Source organism: Primulina huaijiensis, chromosome 1 (assembly GCF_012295235.1).
Source record: "Primulina huaijiensis isolate GDHJ02 chromosome 1, ASM1229523v2, whole genome shotgun sequence".
Lineage (NCBI taxonomy): Eukaryota > Viridiplantae > Streptophyta > Magnoliopsida > Lamiales > Gesneriaceae > Primulina > Primulina huaijiensis.
In genome coordinates, this window is record NC_133306.1 from 8373584 (window position 1) to 8396438 (window position 22855).

At 35.7% G+C, this 22855-nt stretch overlaps 1 protein-coding gene across 1 annotated transcript; it reads left to right on the forward strand.

Moving 5' to 3' along the window:
• Positions 1-17273: 17273 nt before the first annotated feature.
• Positions 17274-21371, forward strand: LOC140981204 (probable WRKY transcription factor 2). The gene is made up of 6 exons (XM_073447527.1): positions 17274-17454; positions 18110-18576; positions 18839-19027; positions 19218-20002; positions 20095-20253; positions 20661-21371. The coding sequence occupies exons 2-6, from the start codon at positions 18151-18153 to the stop codon at positions 21226-21228; spliced, it is 2127 nt and encodes a 708-aa protein (XP_073303628.1). The 5' UTR covers positions 17274-17454; positions 18110-18150; the 3' UTR covers positions 21229-21371.
• Positions 21372-22855: the final 1484 nt, after the last annotated feature.

Below are 22855 nucleotides of genomic sequence, written 5' to 3' on the forward strand. Positions count from 1 at the left end.
CTGGAAAAAGGCTATATTAGACCAAGTATGTCACCTTGGGGAGCTCCGGTATTGTTTGTAAAGAAGAAAGACGGAACGATGAGAATGTGCATTGATTACAGGCTGTTGAACAAAGCTACTGTGAAGAATAAGTATCCTCTGCCGCGTCTCGATGACTTGTTTGATCAGTTGCAAGGTAGATCAGTGTATTCAAAGATCGATCTTCGTTCTAGCTACCATCAGCTTAGAGTTCGAGAGGAAGATGTTCCGATGACAGCATTTCGAACATGTTATGGGCATTATGAATTTCTAGTTATGCCTTTCGGATTGACTAATGCACCAGCGGCTTTTATGGATTTGATGAATCGCGGTTTTCGAGAATTTATAGACAGATTTGTTATTGTCTTCATAGATGACATTCTGATTCATTCAAAGACAAAGAAGGAGCATCGAGAACATTTAAGGTTGGTCCTTCAAACACTCAGAGCAGCGCAATTGTATGCAAAATTTTCTAAATGTGAATTCTGGCTGGACAGAGTAGTATTTCTGGGTCATGTTATATCAGCTCAAGGAGTATCAGTGGATCCTAGTAAAGTGGAAGCTGTTATCAATTGGCCAACACCGATGAATATTTCCGATATTCGCTGCTTTTTGGGCTTGGCAGGATATTATAGGCGTTTTATTGAAGGATTTTCTATTATAGCAAGGCCTATGACCCAATTAACGCAAAAAGATCGACGTTTTGTGTGGACTGATGAATGTGAGTCAAGTTTTCAGACTTTGAAGGAAAAGTTGACAACAGCTCCAGTGCTAGCTTTGCCATCAGGCTCAGGTGGATATGTTGTTTGTTCAGATGCATCTCTAAATGGACTTGGTTGTGTTTTAATGCAAAATGGGCGAGTGATTGCATATGCTTCTCGTCAGTTGAAACCGCATGAGACCCGATATCCAGTTCATGACTTAGAGTTGGCTGCCATTGTGTTTGCATTGAAGTTATGGCGTCATTATCTGTACGGTGAGCAGTTTGTGATTTATTCGGATCACAAGAGTCTTAAATATCTTTTCTCACAGCCTGACTTGAACATGAGACAACGTCGATGGATGGAGTTGCTTAAAGACTTTGATTGTGAGATTCAGTATCAACCAGGTCGAATGAATCTTGTTGCAGATGCCCTCAGCAGGAAAGTTCAAAATGCTATGCTGACATCTTTGACTATCTCTAAAGTTCATGAGCACTTGGGAACTTCAGGATGTACTTATCAGATCAGTGGAGACTACTTCGTAGTATCATCTATTCAAGTCGAGCCACAGATTTTGTCCAGAATCAAAGCAGCACAGAGGAGTGATCCGCACATTCATAGATTAAAAGAATTGTCTCGAACAGGTCAGACAGGAAAGTTTAGTGTTGCCTCAGATGGTAGTCTGCGCTTTAATGGTAGACTTGTGGTTCCTAATTTGTTAGATCTGAAAGAATCTATACTACGGGAAGCACATTGTAGTCGACACAGTATTCACCCAGGAATTCGAAAGATGTATCATACCTTGAGAGCTCTTTACTAGTGGGAAGGTATGAAGAAAGATATTTCTGATTTTGTGGCTAAATGTTTAACGTGTGAACAGGTTAAAGCCGAGAGAATGAGACCTGGTGGAATGTTACATAGTCTTGAAGTGCCGCAGTGGAACTGGGAGCACATTGCTATGGATTTTGTGACACATCTACCTCGTTCTAATCGTGGTTGTGATGCGATTTGGGTGATTGCTGATAGATTGTCTAAATCCGCTCATTTTATTTCATATGATCGTACCTGTACTTATATGAAAATGGCGAAACTGTACATTGATCATATAGTGAGATTGCATGGTGTGCCGGTAACCATAGTATCTGATCGTGATCCAAGGTTTGCTTCGAAATTTTGGGGAAGTTTGCAATCGGCTTTGGGTTCAAAGTTGGCTATGAGCACCGCCTATCACCCACAGACAGATGGTCAGTCAGAAAGAACCATCCAGACTCTAGAGGATATGTTACGAGCAGTAGTGATGGATTTCAAAGGTGGTTGGCAAGAATCATTATCTTTGGTTGAATTCTCTTACAATAATAATTTTCAGGCAACAATCGGTATGGCACCATTTGAAGCTTTGTATGGAAGAAAGTGCAGATCGCCGATATGTTGGGAAGATGTAGGAGAAAGACAGATGTCAAAACCAGAATTTATTCAAGAGATGAAAGATAAAGTTGAATTGATCAGAAAAAGGATGAAAGCAGCCCAGGATCGTCAAGCCAGTTATGCTAATAAAAGGCGTAGACCTTTAGAGTTCCAAGTGGGCGATTATGTTTTCTTGAAAGTATCACCATTTCGGGGCACTATGAGATTTGGACATAAAGGGAAGTTAGCTCCGCGTTATATTGGTCCGTATATGATTGTTGAGAGGATTGGCACATTGGCTTATCGTTTGGATTTGCCGCAGAGTTTGTCTTTGATACATAATGTGTTTCATGTATCTATGTTGCGGAAGTATGAGCCAGATCCGTCTCATATCTTGAATGTCGAGGATGTGGAGTTAGACAGGTCTCTTAGCTATGTTGAACATCCAGTGCAAATTTTGGACCGCAAGGAAAGACAGCTCAGGAGCAAGACGATTCCACTAGTTTTGGTACAATGGAGTAGGCATGGAAGAGAAGAATCTACACGGGAATTAGAGGAAAAAATGCGACAAGAATGGCCTCATTTGTTTGAGAATGTAATGAATTACGCGATGTATTCTAAATTTCCTATGTATTATCAGACGTAATGTTGTGGATATCAGTGTTGTGTTTGTTAGATTTCGAGGACGAAATCTTTCATTAGTGGGGGAGAATGTGAGGCCCAATACCTAAACTAGGCCCAGCCCATTACCATTTGATTTTAAATACCCAAACCCATTTGATAGAAATCAGTACGCTCAAAATCCAGAAACTCTTCTCCAGCCTTGCCTGTCGCCTTTCTCCTTCTTCTGCAGCGAGCGTGCGATGCTCCCAACGGCCAGATTTTTAGTGTAGCGGCGTAGCAATCTTCTTCCTCCAGTATATTAGAGGCTTTCCTACCTTGAATTGGAAGGTTACGAGCTCGATCGGTCCTGTTTTCCAGCACTGTGCGTGAGCTTCGATTCAGTTCTAGGTAAGATTTTCGGCTTCAATTCTTAGTGGTATTTTGGTGGATTAGTTTGTATAGTAAAGTACTAAGCTTTCCCCTAATTTCCAGCTCGTTTTTCAGATCGTGAACAGTGTTTCCGGCGACATTTTCCGGCGAGCCATCTTTGCGAAATTACCGTTGTGCATTCTAGTTTCGTTTATTGAGGTATTAAGCTTGAATTCAGATTGTATAAGATTTATCTAGGCTGCCCGGATTTCGAATTTTAACCGAGCCGATTTATTTTGGTTTAGTCGTTTGGAATGCATTGTATTGAAATGTATAGCGAATGTATATTGTAGGTTTTATTGTTGGACGAGTTCATCAGGAAGTCCTTAAGAATTTACCGTGGTATTGTAAGTCGTAATTGAGGTACGCTCAAACCTATATCATTATGACGCTTATATTGGCGTGTAAGAATATTCGGTGAATGTTGTTTGCTATTACGTGCTTTGAATGTTTATTTTGATGCATTCATGCATAAATTATATTGACATAACATATTGAGCCTTGACTCCTTTGACGGCGATTTATGTTGATTCTGTTGAGATATATTGAGTCATCAGAGGGACGAGTGGGTTAGGATTAGCCACATTCCCAGATGACAGCTAGGGACGAGCGACTTAGCTACTCGCATTCCCAATGCTACGTGCATGGACGAGCGGCGATTTGATGCTGCATTCCTGGCACGGGTGGCCACTGTTACTGTTGATGATGCTATTCGTTTGGACTCCATTTGGTATCCGTTATTCCATTGTTACCATTCATGCATCGCATATCATTGCATTTACTTGGTATTATTACATGTCTTTTATATACGTCGTGATTTTACTGGTTTGTCGTACTGGGGTCCGACCCCTGTTTTCTTTTTATGTTGTGGTTGTTTTTGATGCCATAGCAGGTCATTCCAGGGGATTTGACGCGTCTGGTGGAGCGTCAGCGAGTGGTACCCAGTAGTCAGTCGGTTTGTGTCAGAGTTCCCAGATATTTATATATATTATGCTGGTTTGATACATTTGCCAGGGAGATGCCCTGTGTAGCTGTATGGTGATATTTTTTATGTTGTTTGGGATTTTAATTGTGGTATGTCGTGTCTAGTCCTGGCCAGTGCGGCTGTAGGATGTTTGTGTGGTTGATTGTGAACTTAATGTTATTTTCGAGCGTATATTATTGTTGTTGTGTTTTGAGATTTTTGGGATGTCCTACTTACGGGGAGGTCATGCCGAAATTTCTGTAGGCCCTAATGAACGTTTTTAAACTCGTTTTCGCTGTTTACACCAATTAATCCTTGTTGTTTGATAATTAAATATTAATTAAGTGCACGGGCCCTCACATGTTTCCTCGTAGTCAATACCTTGTCTTTAAGTATATCATTTTACTGCTAATCTTGCTTTGAAGGTCATTACCTTACCATCCGCGCCAAATTTTTTTTTGTAGATCCATTTGCTTCATATGAAAACAACTGCCTTAGGTGGATTTACTAAGGACCATACTTTGTTTGAATACATGAAGTTCATCTCAAACTGTATGGCTTGAAGCATTTGGATGAATCGGCATCCTAGGAGCATGTGTTTCTTCAACTGGCTGACGGGGTGTGAGTTCTACTATTTCATAAGTGGGTGGTTCTTGAATATCTTAAAGTTCTATCATTTCGCATTTTCTATATAATTGAAACACCCATTTTTCCAAGAAGATGAAATTCCATGAAACAAATATCTTTGTTTCATTGGATCATAGAAATAATATTCTATGGAATTTTTTGTATATCGTAAAAAGTTACACAAATTGTCTCTACTATCCAATTTGTCTCCTACTACCTGCTTCACACAAGTAAGATATTCCCATATTATTAAGAAATAATATTTTTGTGACTTTCTCATTCATTTCTTAAATGGAGTTTTATCCACTGCTTTTGTATGAATTTGGTTCAACAACATTGCTACAGTTTCAAGCGCAAATACCCAAAGGGATGGAAGCAATTTATTGAATCTCATCTTAGGTTGAACCATGTATATCAATGTTCAATTACATCATTATGACACACCATTTAACTAGGATGTACCAGGTGATGTTCACTATGAGAGAATCACATTATCTTTAAGAAATTCTTGAAATTCAGTACTTAAGTATTCTCTACTTTGATCAGATCGAAATGTTTTAATACTTTTTCATATATGTTTCTCTACTGCAGCTCTAAATTATTTGAATTTTTTAAAGGCTTCAGACTTGTATTTCATTAAATACACATACCCATATATCGAGAAGTCAACAATAAAGGTAATGAAATAGAATCAGTCATATTTCGTGCTAACACTTAGCAGGCCACACACATCTGTATGGATCAAATCCAATAGATTATGTGCATATTTCATTTTCCTTCGGAAAGGAGTTTCAGTCATATTTCCTTTTGGACATGACTCGCATGTTTCAACTGAGTTAATCTGAAACTTTTACTGCTTAAAAATGCTACTAAATTTTTTTTATAAGCTCATTTCTCAAAAATTCGTAAATCACGCATGCAGTAGTAATCATCTTCCGGATGAAAATACTGTAGTTTAAAATAAAACAAATATGAACGAGTAAAAATCTTGATAACCAATAACATAATAAAATGAATGAGTAAAAATATTCATGTCCACTCATATCTCAAATCATGATGTGCGGAAAATATATGGTCCTCGGGTTCACGTGCGCACGTTCAGCCTCGCCTATTTAGACTTCGGCACCTCCAGCCTCCTCAAAAACATGCTCACCTGCATCATTCAGACCTAATGAATTTAAAAACTCAACACACCTATAACGTTATAACGAATACATATACATAACATGCAATAGTGAAAGTAATCTAATCAACATACATTTCATAATCTTAAAAGCATAAATGTAAACATGTCGTAATATAGCATAACATGTCAAAACATCTCATCATATCATCATATACTTGTTCATTTTCTTTAATCGAATTCAGTTCGTTAGTTGTGACATTCGTATCAGCTCTATCTTATCAGCAGCTCTATTCGTATCAGCTCTATTCGATGGATCCATTTACAAATAATTGTTGTATCCGGCGGCAGGGACATCAACGACAGTATTAACCATACACTGAACCTTGGCCTTACAGCTCATCGTATACATATATCGTCGGTCACAACAAACTCCCATCATTCAAAAACATCATCAGTTTCATCAGTTATAAAAACATGCATATATGTAATTTTCTTTAAAACCAAGCATGCAACGTATTTTTCATATTTTACCAAAAAAATGTCATATACGTGATACGTAAACATTTAAAAACATGCTAAATTTGTGATCAGGGCACTGTCAGGACTAAAAACTCGACCCGAGTGTAAAATGATCATTTTGCCCTTGGAAACCCTAAATGACCATTTTACCCCTGGACCTCAAAATTTCGACCCGAAGACCACCAAACACCTCAAAACACCTCAAAACATAATAGTAAGCATTTCATAGACATAAACTCGAGCCCGTCCCAAAACTTATACGATTCATTTTAAAACTTGAACCGAGGTCTCGGTTTTAACCCGAATCAACCCGAAACTTAACCAAAATTTTACCAACTCAAATCATGACTCGAACCTATGTGACCAGCCTATAAACCACATATTTCAGACCCCTTATGGCCCTCAAACAATAACCGAAATGTAACGCCCTGAAAATTCGAAGGTCTACGCGAACCACATGCATAAGAGATATTAATTTCCTTGTGTATTTCAATAATTGTTTTAATTGCATTGATTAATTATATTGTGCATATTAACATGTTTAAATTATATTTTTCTACATGGTTGCATTAAAATGTATTTTTAAATATTATTCGAGTTGCGATCGAGGAACGAAGACCTATGGCTGAAAAATAGAAAATGTTTTTATTAAATAATTGTTTTTGATTATTTAAAATATGGGTGATGCTTTTTATTATAAGGGGTTTTGAGGTGATTTTATACGGCGGGACGTAAATTTTATCGGTGTTGAATTTTCAATGAAAATACGAACATTTTGGCAACCCGGCTAATAAATTCACAAACTTTATTAAACAAAATAATTTTTAATATTTTAATTAAGCACTGATGGGCTTAATTGGCCTAATTAACCTTCCTAATGGGCCTAAACCTTTGTTAGTGTTTTTAATTGTTATTTAAACTCAAAATCCACCCCATAACCTATCAATCACACGCCTCACTTCCCCGACAAAGTAAAATTCTTTTCTCCCCACCACCGAATACACGACACTCACACAATAATTTTCATGGGAAAAGCTTCAAGTTTTGCAAAGGTTTTCTAGCCGTTCTCCTCGCCGTCGTTCTTCAATCATCAACAAATAATCGTGCGTTTAATACGCAAAGGCACTCCAAATTCTCCTTTTACTCATCATCACACCATATTATGTAATTATGTTTGAAATTGCATGAAAATAAGTTGCACCTTTGAAGATTTTCGTATTTGCATCTTACATGATTTTTAAAACATGTATTTTGATCCAAAAACCATGAATTACATGTACCTAAGGGGCTTCCATGATTAAGATGTGTTAGGGTCATGTTTTACACAAGTTTAAGGGGTACTAGAACACCCCAAAAGGCTGCACAAGAAATAGAAACAAGCTGGAACCACTTCTCACGGTTTGGGTGTCAAGGATCGGTTTATGGGTTAGGTGTTGCATGGCCTAGCTTGGGTCACATCTGGGCTCGGTTTGGGTCAAGGGAAGAGTCCTAGCCACGCTAGGACTCGAGACACGAGGCTGGGGAGGAGTCCAAGCAAGCTAGGACTCCTCCCGAGAGCAAGCAAGGAGCAGCGCAGGTTTTAGATGATGCAGGGAAGAAGGGGCTCGGTCAGGGGGCTTTGGGCTGGGCTGGGCTAGGTTCTTAGGGTCCTATGAGGGTGCACAAGGGTCTGGGTAGGGGCTGGTGCGGCTTGGGTGGCTGCTGGCTCGAGCAAAGCGTGGAATCGTGGGGGAGGCCATAGGCATGCAGGCTGCTGTGCATTTGCAGTGTCTCGCTGCATGGCTCAGGGGCTCGGGCTGGGAGTGGCTCGGGTTTGGGGCTGGTCTAGGGTTAGTAAAGGTCATGGGTGGTCTGTGGTTAGAGGGCTGGAGGTGTCCTAGTTGGCTAGGAGTCTTGGTGAAGGGAAGGAGACTCAAGCACACACCACACATGCAATCGGGTCTCAGTTCCAGGTGAGTTTGAGCAAGCCTGGGCTAGGTTCAGGGGCTTGGGCTTGGTCAGGAGGGTTCTTAGGTGGGTTGGCTTGGGTTTGGCACGGGCGTGGCTCGAGTATTTTTGGAGATGGCCCGGTGTGTTCGTCTAGGTGTCAAAAACAAAAATTAAAGAACAAAAATTGAAACCATGGATCCACAGGGGTGGTTTATGATTTGGAAGGGTAGAATAAATAATAAAAATGTTATGTTTAAAGTTTGAGATCAAAATAATGAGTTTTGGATTTATACGAGATTTTATCGCCGCACGAAACGATAATTAAAGAATTAATGAAAACGCCTAGTTTTAAACTTTATAAAATTATGGAAAATTATATTTAAGCTCAAATAATTTGGAAATTTTATATTAAGGTTTGGTTTAATTCGAGATTAAAACGCATTAATATGTTATATTTAAAGATTAATTTAAAAGTCTTCGATTTAAGCCAAATAAAAATATGAGAAAATTCATGTAAACTTAAATAATTATTTGAGACATGTTAGAGTCAATGAAATTAAGAGAAAGTGGAATACGTGAAATTCTACGTGTAGGGGTAAAACGGTAATTTTACACCCGAAAATTAATAAACGTCTTGGCAGTGTTCTGAATGCTGATTTATACGCTAATATGATTATTTTCAATGGTTATGTATGTTTATGAATTTTATGATTTTAATATGTTTATTTTTAATGTGTGTGTGTTTTTAATATGTTAAAATGTTATTTTAAATGTTTATGGTTTAACATGTTAAAACATTTATTTTAAATGTTGATTTTAAATGTTTACAGGTTTTTATATGATAAAAGGTTTATATTAAAATGTTTATGTATTTTATGATTTAATATGTTATGATTTATTATATTGATGGGTTTTTATGATAAAACGAAAACGTTAAAAGATATGTTGCATGCTTGGTTTAAAAGAAAAACGTAATATGCATGTTTAAATTTTATAAAGTGATGAGAATATGAAACGTTGAAGGAGGTGAAGTAATTGTGACTAATACGATGATATGTTGGAGATATCGTGAGGGTTATGGTCCCAGTGGGAGCCCGACGATCGTGTTTTCTTGGGTACGAATATGTATACGTTGATATGTTAATACGTAAGGCCAAGGCTCAGCTGACCGGTGAGAGTATTGCTGATGTCCCTGCCGCCCAATACTGTGGTTACATGTAGATGGATCCATCACCCAACTCGTAGACGTAGATGAACACGAAAGTCACAATTAACGATATGAATTCAACGAAAGAAAAAAAGAATATGTATATGTTGATGATACTATGAATACGTATATGTTGATGATGATATGAATATGAATATATTTATGATGATATGAAAACGTTTATGCAAAAGTTTATGAAAACGTTTATGAAAATGTTTACGAACAGGTTTATATTTAAATTTTATGCATCACGAAAATGTTTACGAAAATGTTCATGTTTAAAGTTTACGCATCTTCATGAAAACGATATTTTAAGTACAAGTATTTTTACGGTGCATGTGATCTGTATATGTAGTACTTGTTATCAAGATTATGGTGTGTTGAGTCTTTAGACTCACTAGGTGTAATTGATGCAAGTGCTATTGATTATAAATATGTTAATGGAGGTCTTGATGGTTGACTTTGCTGGACTGAAGGTGCACATGCCCGAGGACCGACGCTAGTTTCCCGCACTAGTTATGATTTATGATTTTAAATTATGTTAAGAAAATGTTTCTACACGTTGAGTTGCAAGAGACCATCTATATGAGGCAACCTGATGGTTTTGTACAAAGAGGTTTAAACCAAGTATGCCTATTAAAAAATTCACTCTATGGGTTGAAACGGTTAGAGTAGGTGCCCAGCAAACCAACTTGTGGCTCAAACTTTTATTGACTCTAATGTAAAACAATCTTTATTTTAATAATATTTTACGATTTTACTCGATTATGACATTATGCTTTATCTGTATACTCATGCAAGCTGCATAGATAAAGTCCTTAAATATACAATAGGTACCAAAAGGTCTGCCCCTCAACGTAAGACCATGAAACTCATTAGGAAATGTACCGTATATTTTAAAGAGGTTCCTAATCAATTCAGCAACCTGAAACAAGGATAAAGATCGCCCGAGCTCGAGACTAGCATATGTGATGTAAACGTCATGTTTCATTGGCAAGGACATAGAGATGTCCATTCACCAATATGAGTGATCATATGATGATGCACTGAACAACCTTCCCTCGGACTATCCAATTTGTTCTTACTTATTGAATGGAATAGTCCGCAGTTATGGTTGTAAACCATCAGTCCTTTGACCTGGGACAATGTAGAGGCTATACGTACTAGCATGCACTTTGATCCGTTTACCGACTCCATTGAGGGTCATCAGGTGGAGAGGTTGGGTATAGTTTTGAAATACATATGAGCAAATGCATTGTAGTCGGGGATCCACCGTTCGCCTACGGGTGAAGATATCCTATGTGATCTGATGAGTTAATAGTGTAAGGAGTCTCTAGCCAGAGCAAGAAGTGTATTTTAGGGAAATGTGTTTTCCTAGTTTCATATACCATGCCACTATTAGTACTAAAAGATAAATCGCATCGTTATCGAATTCATATGCAATTATCATATACCAATGGTTGCAGATTCTATTGGGATACATGTGTTGAAAGGACCGTACTGTACGCTAACCATGACTAAAGGTTCTTGCAGGCACTATTAGTGATACCTAGGGGATCATGGGACGATGCTATTAGATTCTATTACCATGATCCGATAGGTGCAATCAGAAATGAGTTCTGAAATTCTTGATCATGGAGTTGATGAAAAGAATGAGGTTAACTAGGATAAACCCGAATAAGAATAAATGTTATTCTGAATCACATTGAGATGTGAACCCACAGCTAGCTGTATCCTTGAACCATTGTGGGTCACACAAGCATCAGATTTTGTGTTCTCGTTGAGATAGTCAAATTTCAAAGAGTTGGAATTTGGCGACTATAGTTTGATGGAGATCAAATATGAAGTTTATAAAGGATTTTATGAGATGATTCCATGAGATGGAAGACATGGAAGTTAGCATGATTGCTAAATAAGGAAGGAGAGTAAAACTGTCTGTTTTGTGAAGGAGTTCACTAAAACTGGCAGTTGGTAAGTGAAAATTTTGATATTCGAAATTTTCGATTTTCATTATATCAACAAGACTTGTATCCTTGATACATCGGCGCTCTTGGATCGTCGATCAGGGTTATAATGAGTTAGGAATCATTTATTTAGTGAATTTGGAATTTACTAATTAAATGTTTGTGCTAGTAGTGGTGACTACTAGCATGCACAAATTCCTATAATATTCTAGAGAAGTCTAGAATTAAATTAACTAAGGAGTTAGTTTATAAATTAAGGCTATGTTTGGTAGCCATGATAAGGGAATGATTATTTAATAATCATTCTCTTTATCTTGCGTTTGGTTCGTTTTTTATTAATCTACAGGCCCTTGATTATAATTAAAAACCCACACTATTCATGTTAATTGTGTGATTAAATATCACTCCTCAAATGGTGTGATAATTAATAATTTTTGAATAGTAATCATGATAAGATTGTATATTGACCATAATACCCTTGAATTGTTTTCTTCAATATAATATGAAAATTAAAATTAGTGAAAATTTAATAATTAATATAATATTTAAATTTTTATTATATTTTTTTATAAATTAATTTCATATATTTTTATTATTTTCAATCATTTTAAAAAAAATAAATTGTAATGCAAATCTATCTTAAATTAAATTTTTATAAATTTGCAATCTTGTTAATTAATTTTTTATGAAAATAAATATTTATTATATTTTAATTTATTTTTTTTTAATGATTTAAATTAATTTTAATAAATGTAAATTATAATTATAAATATTTAATTATCTATCAAATTATTTTAAGAATATTTATAGTTATTTTAAAAAAATAATAATATTGTAATTATTACTAAACTTTATTTAACATTAACATTCAAAATATTATTGCTATTTTAATTATTAAAGTAAATGCATATTTACAAATTTATTTCTAATAAATATATTTAAATTAATTTTAATAAATTTAAATTATAATTATAAATATTTAATTATCTATCCAATTATTTTAAGAATATATATTTAATTAACACTTGGGGCATTTTGGTCATTACAATAAAATTTACAAAATCAATCCATCATTTTAAAATCATAACAAACACCATGTTATTTATCCCACCATACTATTAATCCATACATCTCATTTTTTAATCACTCTAATTACTAATCCTTTAGTTATCATATCCTTCAAACCAAACGGAGCCTAAATAATAGTTATTTAATTTAATATACATATACATGTATACATTTTATATAGTGACATAAAATATGTGTATATGATATTATTATATCATGTATTATTAAATGTTAATAAATACATTATATATTAATTATATGGGAGTTTGAATATAATGAAATTATTAGAGTCCTTGTGGGAGATGAACTTCTAAATAGATTAGGATTCTCTATATATATACACCACTAGGACTTATAATTAATAACCATAATTTTTCATACAAAACACAAGAAAAACTCCTTCCTTTCTCCCTTGAAAGTCACGACCATCACCTTGAGGAAAGAAGGAAGAAAATTTTGGCAAAAGAACAAATTAAATTTGCTTAATTATGGATTAAGAATCCATAACATTGATTAAGAATCAATAAACACAAAATTAACAAAATCTTCCCATCTTTATAAGAGGCAAAGTCACGGCCACCTTGTAGGAAATTTTTGTGAAAATTTCGGCCACTTTTTTTTATCTTCCACCGCTGTGCCGCTTCGTCTCCAGATTTTGGAAATTCGGAGGTTACAGTCTCAACGCATAAATCGTTTGGATTTTCTAGTGCAAACCAAGCGAGGAAAACAATCTTCGATTGTGGACCTAATTAGGCGATCAAAGGAGAAGAGCCGTTCGCTGGGATATACAAGAAAGGCTATATCCGCCTAAACACAGGAATAGTTAGGAGTCTAACGTTGAGAACGCAAAGCTATAGTTCTAAACGCCCTATGAATGGTATTAAATACACGATACCCAAGAAAAAAATTTTAAACTTTCGCTGCGTCTTGAGTGCTAGAATACGATGTCCTAACATAAACAATCCCCTAGACAATGGTTCACTCTCTTTGACAATTTCATGGAAATATTGGATACGACAGATCCAAGTATGACACTTGTGTGTACAGTGTACTTAAAAGGGGGCATATCAATGAATCAAGTTTACCTACTGCTCTACGTAAATGATATGCTTATTGCAAGCAAGGATAGGCTGGAAATTGACAAACTCAGGGCAAGGTTAAATGAGGAATTTGAAATGAAGGACTTGGGACATGCAAGGAACATTCTGGGCATTAATTTTACATGTAACAAGAATCAAAAGGAGTTGTCCTATCACAGGAAAGTTATGTTGAGAAAATACCTACAAAATTTGAGATGACATGTGCCAAACCAGTTAGCACCCCAGTAGGCCAGTATTTCAAACTTTCTGTCACCCAGTCACCTAAAGTCAAGGAAGAGGTGGAGTACATGGAAAAGGTACCATATGAAAATGTTGTAGGTTGCATCATGTACTGTCTGGTGTGTACGTACCAGGCAAGATCTAGCATATGCATTGAGTATAGTAAGTACGTTCATGGCAAACCCGGGCAAGGAACATTGGTTAGCACTTAAGTGGATTTTAATATACTTGGTTGGATCAAAGAGTGTTGGACTCTATTATACAGGAGAATACATTTCAAAAAAGGAGATTGCGTAGACTTGGATTTTGCAGGTTGTCTCGACTCAAGAAAGTCACTGTCGGGGTACATCTTTACTGCCTATGGTGGAGCTATAAGTTGGAGGGCAAGTTTGCAAAAGGTGGTTGCTTTATCAATCATAAAGGCCGAATATATCGTAGCAACAGAAATTATAAAGGAAGAAATTTGGCAGTAAGGTTTCATCAAGGAACTTGGATTAAATCAAGAACAAATGGTGATCCGTTGTGATAGCCAAAGTGCTTTACATCTCATGAAGAATCCCATGTTTCATGAGAGGTCGAAAGACATTGATATAAAGCTACAGTTCCTCCAAGAAGCAATATCAAGTGGAAAATACAAGGTTGAGAAAATACCATCAGAAGATAATGCAGCTGATGTTACGACAAAATGTTTACCAATATCCAAGTTAGTCACTGCTTGGACTTGGTAAAGGTAACCAAATCTTGAAGGAAAGGGAATAATGCAACCAACAAGGAAAACACCAAAATAAGGCAGAAGAAGTTGAGTGATGCTTTTAGGTGGTTGATGACAGTTATAATGTTAGGTGCAGGACCATTATATATATTAGTTACTATGCACACGTTATGCGTATGTGTACAATCTTTTTTATTATTATCGATGGACTAATTTGAAATTTGACAAATTATGGAGGGTTGATCCGTATCACAGATAAAGATTCGTGAGATCGTCTCACAAGAGATATACTCTTTTATGTTTATATTAATAATTTATATCACTTCGAAAAAACCGTCGTTTTCAAGTCATAGCTATTGTAATATTTAACTTTTTTTTGGGTTTCTAAGAAATGAAATTATCATTTTTAGCCTCCTGATAAAATTTAAATTGAAAATAAAAATTTTAATTAACAATGCACGTGAATAACTATTTTCTAAACAAACAGTTTTCGTATTTTGTATTTAGGCACTCGTTTTCTAATCTCATATTTACGGCACTAAAAAAACAAAATGGTGAATTTCATCTCCTTATATTGTTTTCATTGATATGCATAATCTTTCATATAATTACTAAGACGATAATATGTAGTATTATTTGGATCGAATTTTTCTTTTCTTCTACATGAAAATTTTGAATATTAAGTCAATAGAAGACATAGTGTTTGATAGATATTTTACAATAAAATTTTAATTATATATTTACACACAAAAATCTAAATAAATACAGACAGCGCAAAATTAAGTTTTTATTTTATTTTTGTGTATTTTCTTGGGGGCTCCGACGCTACCAGCTGTTGTGTACCATGCAAAACCGTCTAACAACATTGTCCCCTTCACCCCATCCGTATGTTCACTTTTTCACTTTGCAATAAATCTTTTACTTTTCATTACTACTTTTTTTTTTTTTTTTTATAACTTCATATTTTTCTTTTTTTCTTTTTTAATTATAGTACAATCAAACATCTTGCTCTTGTACATGTTATGACTCAAGTTTAAAAATCCATATTTCGAAATCAATTCGTCAATGTGATTATTCTAAAAACAACGCATTCGACTGATTTTTGACGAGTCTCTGAAATAGAAATAAGAAAATGAAAAGATATAATATATAATAGTTGTATAATCGAAAAGCTAACAGATTCACAAAAGAATTTCATATCGATACGTTGGTTGAAATAATATTCTCTTATCATGTATATTGATGAATAAAATATGACAAGTTTTTTAAGTCTATAAATTAAATATATAATTCAAATACCATTTGCAAAATGAGATTGGGGGTAATTTTGGATTCATATGTTAAAAAACTCATGTTTTTGTAATAAAATATATCATACAATGATTATATCATAATATGTCATGAATATGGAATATTATGGTGATTTCTAATCTTGCTTAAATTTTAAAAAATTGCACATCCAAATTGGGGAATCTTGTTAAGATAAAGTAATCATATAGCCACATATTACCTAATTTTAATGAAACATTAAAAATCTAACTCTTATGTTGAAGATTATTTAAAACACAAATTAACCAAATACCAGAATATCAGGTTACTCTTAATCTAGGAGCCTTTGACTTAGACTAAGTTTATATTACAAGTACACACACATATTTATTTTTTGAGTAAGTCTTATGTGCCAGTCTCATAGATTTATATTGGTGAGATGAGTTGACTCGTTCGATATTTACAAAAAAAAAATATTTTTAGAATAAAAAACAATACTTTTTAATAAACCATGTCGGTTTGGAGATTCGTCTTACGAAATTGACTCGTGAGTCGAACTCGTATGAGTTTTTGTGTTATTTTTCATCGCATTCTTTAAATTTCAGTAACGTGTTTGTAATTGTTACGTGAATGTATCCAAATTATTTTGTAATATAGTATTATAGAAAGAAATAACAACTCAATTTCTGAAAATTTAGTCTAAAATTTCAGAAATCAGAAGCAAATTTTTTTTTTTTATATATTTTATTGTTTGAGAGGCTGTTTATTCTCAATGCAAGTATGATATAAATATTTTAACCGAATTGATATTTGAGCCCTAAATAAGTGGAAAACGTTAGAATTTGAATTTAAATTTAGAATATGAAGCAAAAATTGTGGCTATAAAAATCAAATGATAATTCGGCCGTTACACTAACCCCTATATATCTATCTATCTATATCTATACTAAATTAATTACCCAAGAATTAAATTGGCTGCAATTATATTGTTGTCCAATTATTGAATCAAAAATACAATAATGGCCCCTAACCCATAATTACTTTACCAGTCAAATCTCGAGATCCACATGGCAGACTCCTATTGGGTGGTCAAAGATGTGAAATTCCCCAAAAAGGCCCTGGGAAAAGTAGAAAGAATAAATTAATTAAATTGGACAAGAAATTGTTTTATTTAAAAGTATAGAGACTGATATTTGTCAGTATGAAAGACTTCTAATGCACAGTATCTTTGTTTCGATAAAGATCCCAAGAACCATACATAACTCCCAAACAAACCCCCACACTTTGTCCCATAAGTGGTTTGCGAAAATCTTTATTATTTTTTTAATGTTACCAGCGATCGCATTTTTTGCTAGCTGCTGAACCATTTTTGTAGTGAGAGAAAAAGATTGAAATCGACAGGAGGAGGAAGTTGGAGTTGGAGGTGGAGGTGGAGGTGGGATGGGGTGGTGTCGTTTCTGAAGAAAAAAAAATGGTTCTCTTTTCTCTGATTTAATTTAGTGGTTAAAAAAATGGTTAACCGAAGATTAATCTGAGGAGGGGTCAGAGACAAGGTCCAGTCTATCTTAATTTTGACTGTTCTATGTTGTATTCAGGTACTAAAACTTGCCTCTNTTGTTTTCTGTTTCCCATTTTGTTAGATCTCGATGGGTTTTAAGATTTGAAGAACGGGCCTTTTTTATTTGTTAAATCATGTGCTTGCGATCTTTTTAAAGATTGAGATTTTACTGGGTTCTAATCATACTCTATTTTTTGTTAGGACCTTTTTTTCTTTTCCCTTTCAATGTTTTGAGCTCGGAGTTCGGATGCACTGGATTTGAGTGGGACTTTAAAGTACGGAAATGTCTGATTGATTGTTTCTGGACAAAAAATCTCATTGATTGTTAAGCGAATGATATGTTCTCTGTTGATGTTAATGACTGGGGAATTTTACTGCGAATTAATTGATATATATTTCACTGGTTGCTTTCGTAAATAGATTAGAAAAGCAGTACTGAAGTCATGCTTGTGAGCCTACTCACTGCTTCGTTGTTCTGGGATTCTTTTTTTTTTTTCACGTCACTTAAGTGGGAAAACATGGTTTTCTTTCTTGGGGTTGGGTGGAATTCTCAAGCAAAACATTGGATTCTGTATCCTCTTTTCTTTTTGTTTATGCTGCTTTATTATTCTCTGGAATTTGCTACTATCTTATTGACAATTCTAGCTTTCTCGGAATATCTAATTCTTTCAGTTTTTTACTTCTGCAACCAGCTCATTTATTTTGCGGTCTGTTTTCGCGTGGATAACGAAAAATGGTTGGGTTTGACGATCATACTTCTATAATGGGAGAGTGGATGACTCCAAACCAAAGTCCAAGTGGCGATTTCTCCTCAATGATCAGCAACAACGTCAAAACATCATCATTTGCTGTGTCTGTCGGTGAAAATAACAGTGGACACCTTTTTGCAGGAGATTCTGATAATAGGGATCAGGCTCGATCTGTTGTAGGAGATGAAGCATGCAACTCAAATGCAGCTCGGCAAATGAGCTCTCGTGGAGGTCTTGTAGAGAGGATGGCAGCTCGGACTGGCATCAACGTTCCTCGATTGGATACAGACAGAATCAGACCAGCTGACCTTTCTAAGATCCCAGAAGTTCATTCTCCTTATTTGACAATCCCTCCCGGTCTTAGCCCCACAACTCTGCTAGATTCTCCCGTTTTTCTCTCTAATTTATCGGTAAGCTCTTTCTCTTATGGTGTCTGGCTAACTATCAAGATTCCATCAATAGGAGTTCTAGTCAGATTTGTTGATTGATTACAGTAGAAGATTTACTAGTTGTCCGATTATGACCAGAATTCTAGTCGTTGTTCAAGTCTTTTGTTATGTTTGCTTCTGTACTCTATCACAATTTCTTGGGTCTGACCATTAATCATATCCATAATGATGTTTGATTGCTTTATCCTCATGTTCTCAATTGATGGACTCGTTATGTCCGCAGGTTTTGCCATCTCCTACAACTGGAAAATTTTCATTTGCCTCTACTGGAAACAATCTCTACCCTGCGTTGATGACAGAAGATCGTGGTATGGGCAAAAGGAATACATGTGTAGATTTCAATGCGTCTTCATTTGCATTCCAAACCGTGGCAGAATCTGGTTTATCCCATTGTTTTAATACCGTTAACAAAGTAATTAATTGCTATCCCTCTTCCTTTTATGCGTTCTTAACGAGCACGTGTCTATTTCTTGTATTATGACGCAAATAATATCATTTATTAAATACTTGTTAAATCCGTGCCTTGGTCGATCTTTAGATTTTGTTCCACCACCAAACTTCCAGAGTGTTAATTTGTTCTTCTTTTACCATCGATTTACCAGGCGAATCCTTCCTGTTCTCTGAGTCCTTATGCCAGTGTCGATGTTTATCGCGATGAACCTCCTAAATCTCCCTCTCAGAATAATGGAACTGTTTTTCAGCAAACAAATTACCCTATATCCTATGCAGAAGACAATGGACTCAGCAATCACTCATCTGAGCCGACTTATAATTCTGCCGATGCTGCCAAGCATTCTCCACCACTTGATGAACCACATGAGGATGATGGAGATCAACTAAGCAATGGAGACACCAATGCTGGAGGGAGTCCATCCGAGGATGGTTATAATTGGAGGAAGTATGGGCAGAAACAAGTAAAGGGAAGTGAGTATCCTCGGAGTTATTACAAGTGCACACATCCAAATTGTCCGGTCAAGAAAAAAGTTGAACGTTCTGAGGAAGGCGATATTACAGAGATAATTTATAAGGGTGCTCACAACCACTCGAAACTTCCCTTCAATCGTAGACTGGCCCTTGGATCTTCAAATCCACTCGGTGATGTCCAGCTCGGCTCTGAACAGCATGGAACTGGTGCCAATGACGCTCTCATATGGTCGACTCTGCAAAAGGGAAATCTCGACGTTACACAATCTACGGGATTGAGCCCAGAATATGGTATTGGAACTAATATCTTGCATACTCAAACTGGCCAAGTCGAGTTGGGGGATGGCGTGGATGGGTCGTCTACTTTCTCAAATGAAGATGATGATGATGATGATCGTGTAACACATGGCAGCGTGTCCTTAGGATATGATGGAGAAGGAGATGAATCAGAATCGAAGAGAAGGTTCTGGCTCTCGCCTTTTTTACGTGATTTATTTGAATTCTTGAGATGACAGTTATCTGAAATGCATCTTTGACTATTGTTGTTCGTTCTAGGAGAATCGAAACATATGCTTCAGACGTTAGTGGTGCCACCAGAGCCATAAGGGAGCCCAGGGTCGTGGTCCAAACAACTAGTGAGGTGGACATTCTTGATGATGGTTATCGATGGCGCAAATACGGGCAGAAAGTCGTGAAAGGAAACCCAAATCCCAGGTTATTCTCTTGTGAAATCATTAATCACCTAGAATCTATGATTCGATCGTTTAAAAGTTCACAACAAAACGTTAGGTATTGTTTGGTATCGTTTTCTGTTGTTTTAAGAGTGTTTTCTGAAAACTTGTTTCAAAAATGAATTGGGGCATAAGATGAATGGTTGGTTTTGTTTTCTGAAGACTGGATGTCCCATCAACTAAAAGATGTTTAGGTTATTTATTTTTTCAATAGCTTGTGGGGGTATATATTATAATCGAGTTGGTCAATTATTTATTTTTGTCAATAGCTTGTGATAATTGAGTTACTTTGAGCGGGTGAGAAAAGGTTTGTCTCAAATTATCGGAAACCGAAAGTTTTCCAAAAGTGCAACGGTACAAAGCCTCATTTTGAGATATGTATTTGTGCAGGAGTTACTACAAGTGCACGAGCCCCGGCTGCAATGTACGTAAGCATGTGGAGAGGGCGTCTCACGACCTGAAGTCGGTGATAACTACGTACGAGGGTAAGCACAATCACGACGTCCCTGCGGCCAGAAACAGCAGCCATGTTAATTCAGGTTCACATCCTAACCAACAAGCTCCAATTGCTGCCACTTCAAGTAGTCTTGCACGCAGGCCCCAGCCTACTCAAGTTCATGCCGGCACGTCCCCATTCAAAACTCTTTCTGTAGGATCCTTCGGCCGCCCGCAACTAGGTCCGGGTCCGGGTCCGGGTTTTGGGTTTGGTGTAAATCAACCAGGTTTTGCCAGTTTGGCTCTGGCTGGATTATGTCCCAACCCAGGCAGGCTGCCAGTTCTGCCAGTTCATGCATATTTGGGAAATCAGGTCGGCCCAATGGGTAACAATCTGGGCTTTATGATGGCCAAGGGTGAGCCCAAAATGGAGCCTGTTACCGATTCGGGTTTGAATCCACCTAATGCATCCTCAGTGTATCAGCATCTAATGAGTCGATTGCCGCTTGGACCACAGATGTAAATTTGTTTTTATCGAATTTATACTTTTCTCGACGCTTTACTATCTTACGAATTTTTTCATGACAAATGAAATTTGGAACACTATTTTTTTTTTTTAAGTTTTATTTTAAAATAAATCAGTAAGTTGGTTTATCTGAATAGATATGTCCAGCCTGGATTTCATGAACTGATTTTGCTTGCAGAAACTAGGGGTGTTTATTGGTCGATTCGGTTTTATTTTATCTAATTTTTGTTTTGTTTTCCTGTTTTCGGTTTTTGAATTATGTAATCCGAAACCAAACAGTTCTAATTTGGTTCGGTTTTTGTTTTGTAATATAATGGACCGATCTATACGTTCAGTTTGTTCGGTTTAATATATAATATATTTTATTAAAAAATTAAAGTTATTCAAACATTTAATTTAGATACATAAACACATATATTCAAAAATCAAATCATAGCAATAAAGTCAAAAATATGAAGAAAAAAAAAGCTACTGAAGATAATGCTTGATGATGTCGTCGCAATTCCGAATGAAGAAAGGGAGGTGATCCAAGAAGACGATATCATTTTGCTCGCTAAATATTAAATCAATGCAACATCTTCAAAAAAAAAAAAGCCCAAATGTTAATATCCCACTAAATAATAAATCAACAATCAAATATGAAAGTTTATAAATAATAGATTCCTAATATTAAAACTAAAATTTAGTATAAATTAATTTATTTTATCATACCTGATTGCTAGATGCAATTACACGTGAGTTATGCAAAAACACCTCTTCCCAGTTGGCCAAATCTGGAAAAAAAATAGTTTTATCCATTAAAAATACAATATTTGTCACATTAATATAAAAACATATGTAACTTTTACCATCTTCAAATTTCTCAAACTTATCCAAGTCTTCTTCTACTGTAATATGCACAAACAAGAGCTTGCACTAATTTAGGAGTTAAGGAACTCCTAAATGGATCAAGAACACGTCCTCAAGTACTAAATGTACTTTCTGACGTCACGGTAGAAATAGGAATTGCTAACACATCACGAGCCATTTCAGGAAGAAAAGAAAATCTAGGCTTGCTAACTTTCCACCAAAGCAACGTATCAAAATTTTCATTTCCAGACTCTATTTCTTCACGAAGATATTATTCCAAACTCTGACTCAGCATCCATAATTCCACATATGGCTATGTGCCTCAAGTATTCTTGTTAAATTAAGGTTTTTTTTTATGTGCGCTTCCAGAACTTGACATGTCAAATGTTTTACTATTTGAAGCAGATGAATTAGATTGAAATTCTTTTGAAGTTCTCCTTCGATACTCATCATATAAAGATATCCCATAGATCTTTAGATCACCTCTCATTTTCCTCCTTTCTCTTCTCCATACATACTCAAAAAGAACAAAAGCAACATTCTCAGATTTGAAATGAGGATCTAACACACAAACAACAAAAGATATAACTTCCTTATTTCTCCTAGTAGATCAGTTGAAAAAAGACAGAGTGACAGTACCAGCTCTTTTCCAAACTCAAGACATGCTTATCAATCGAATTGATTTCATACAAACAAGCATGACAAAGAGAATGGATTTGATACATGAGCAAATGTTAAAATTTATATCCCAAGTCACTTCAGAAGTCCGCATTTT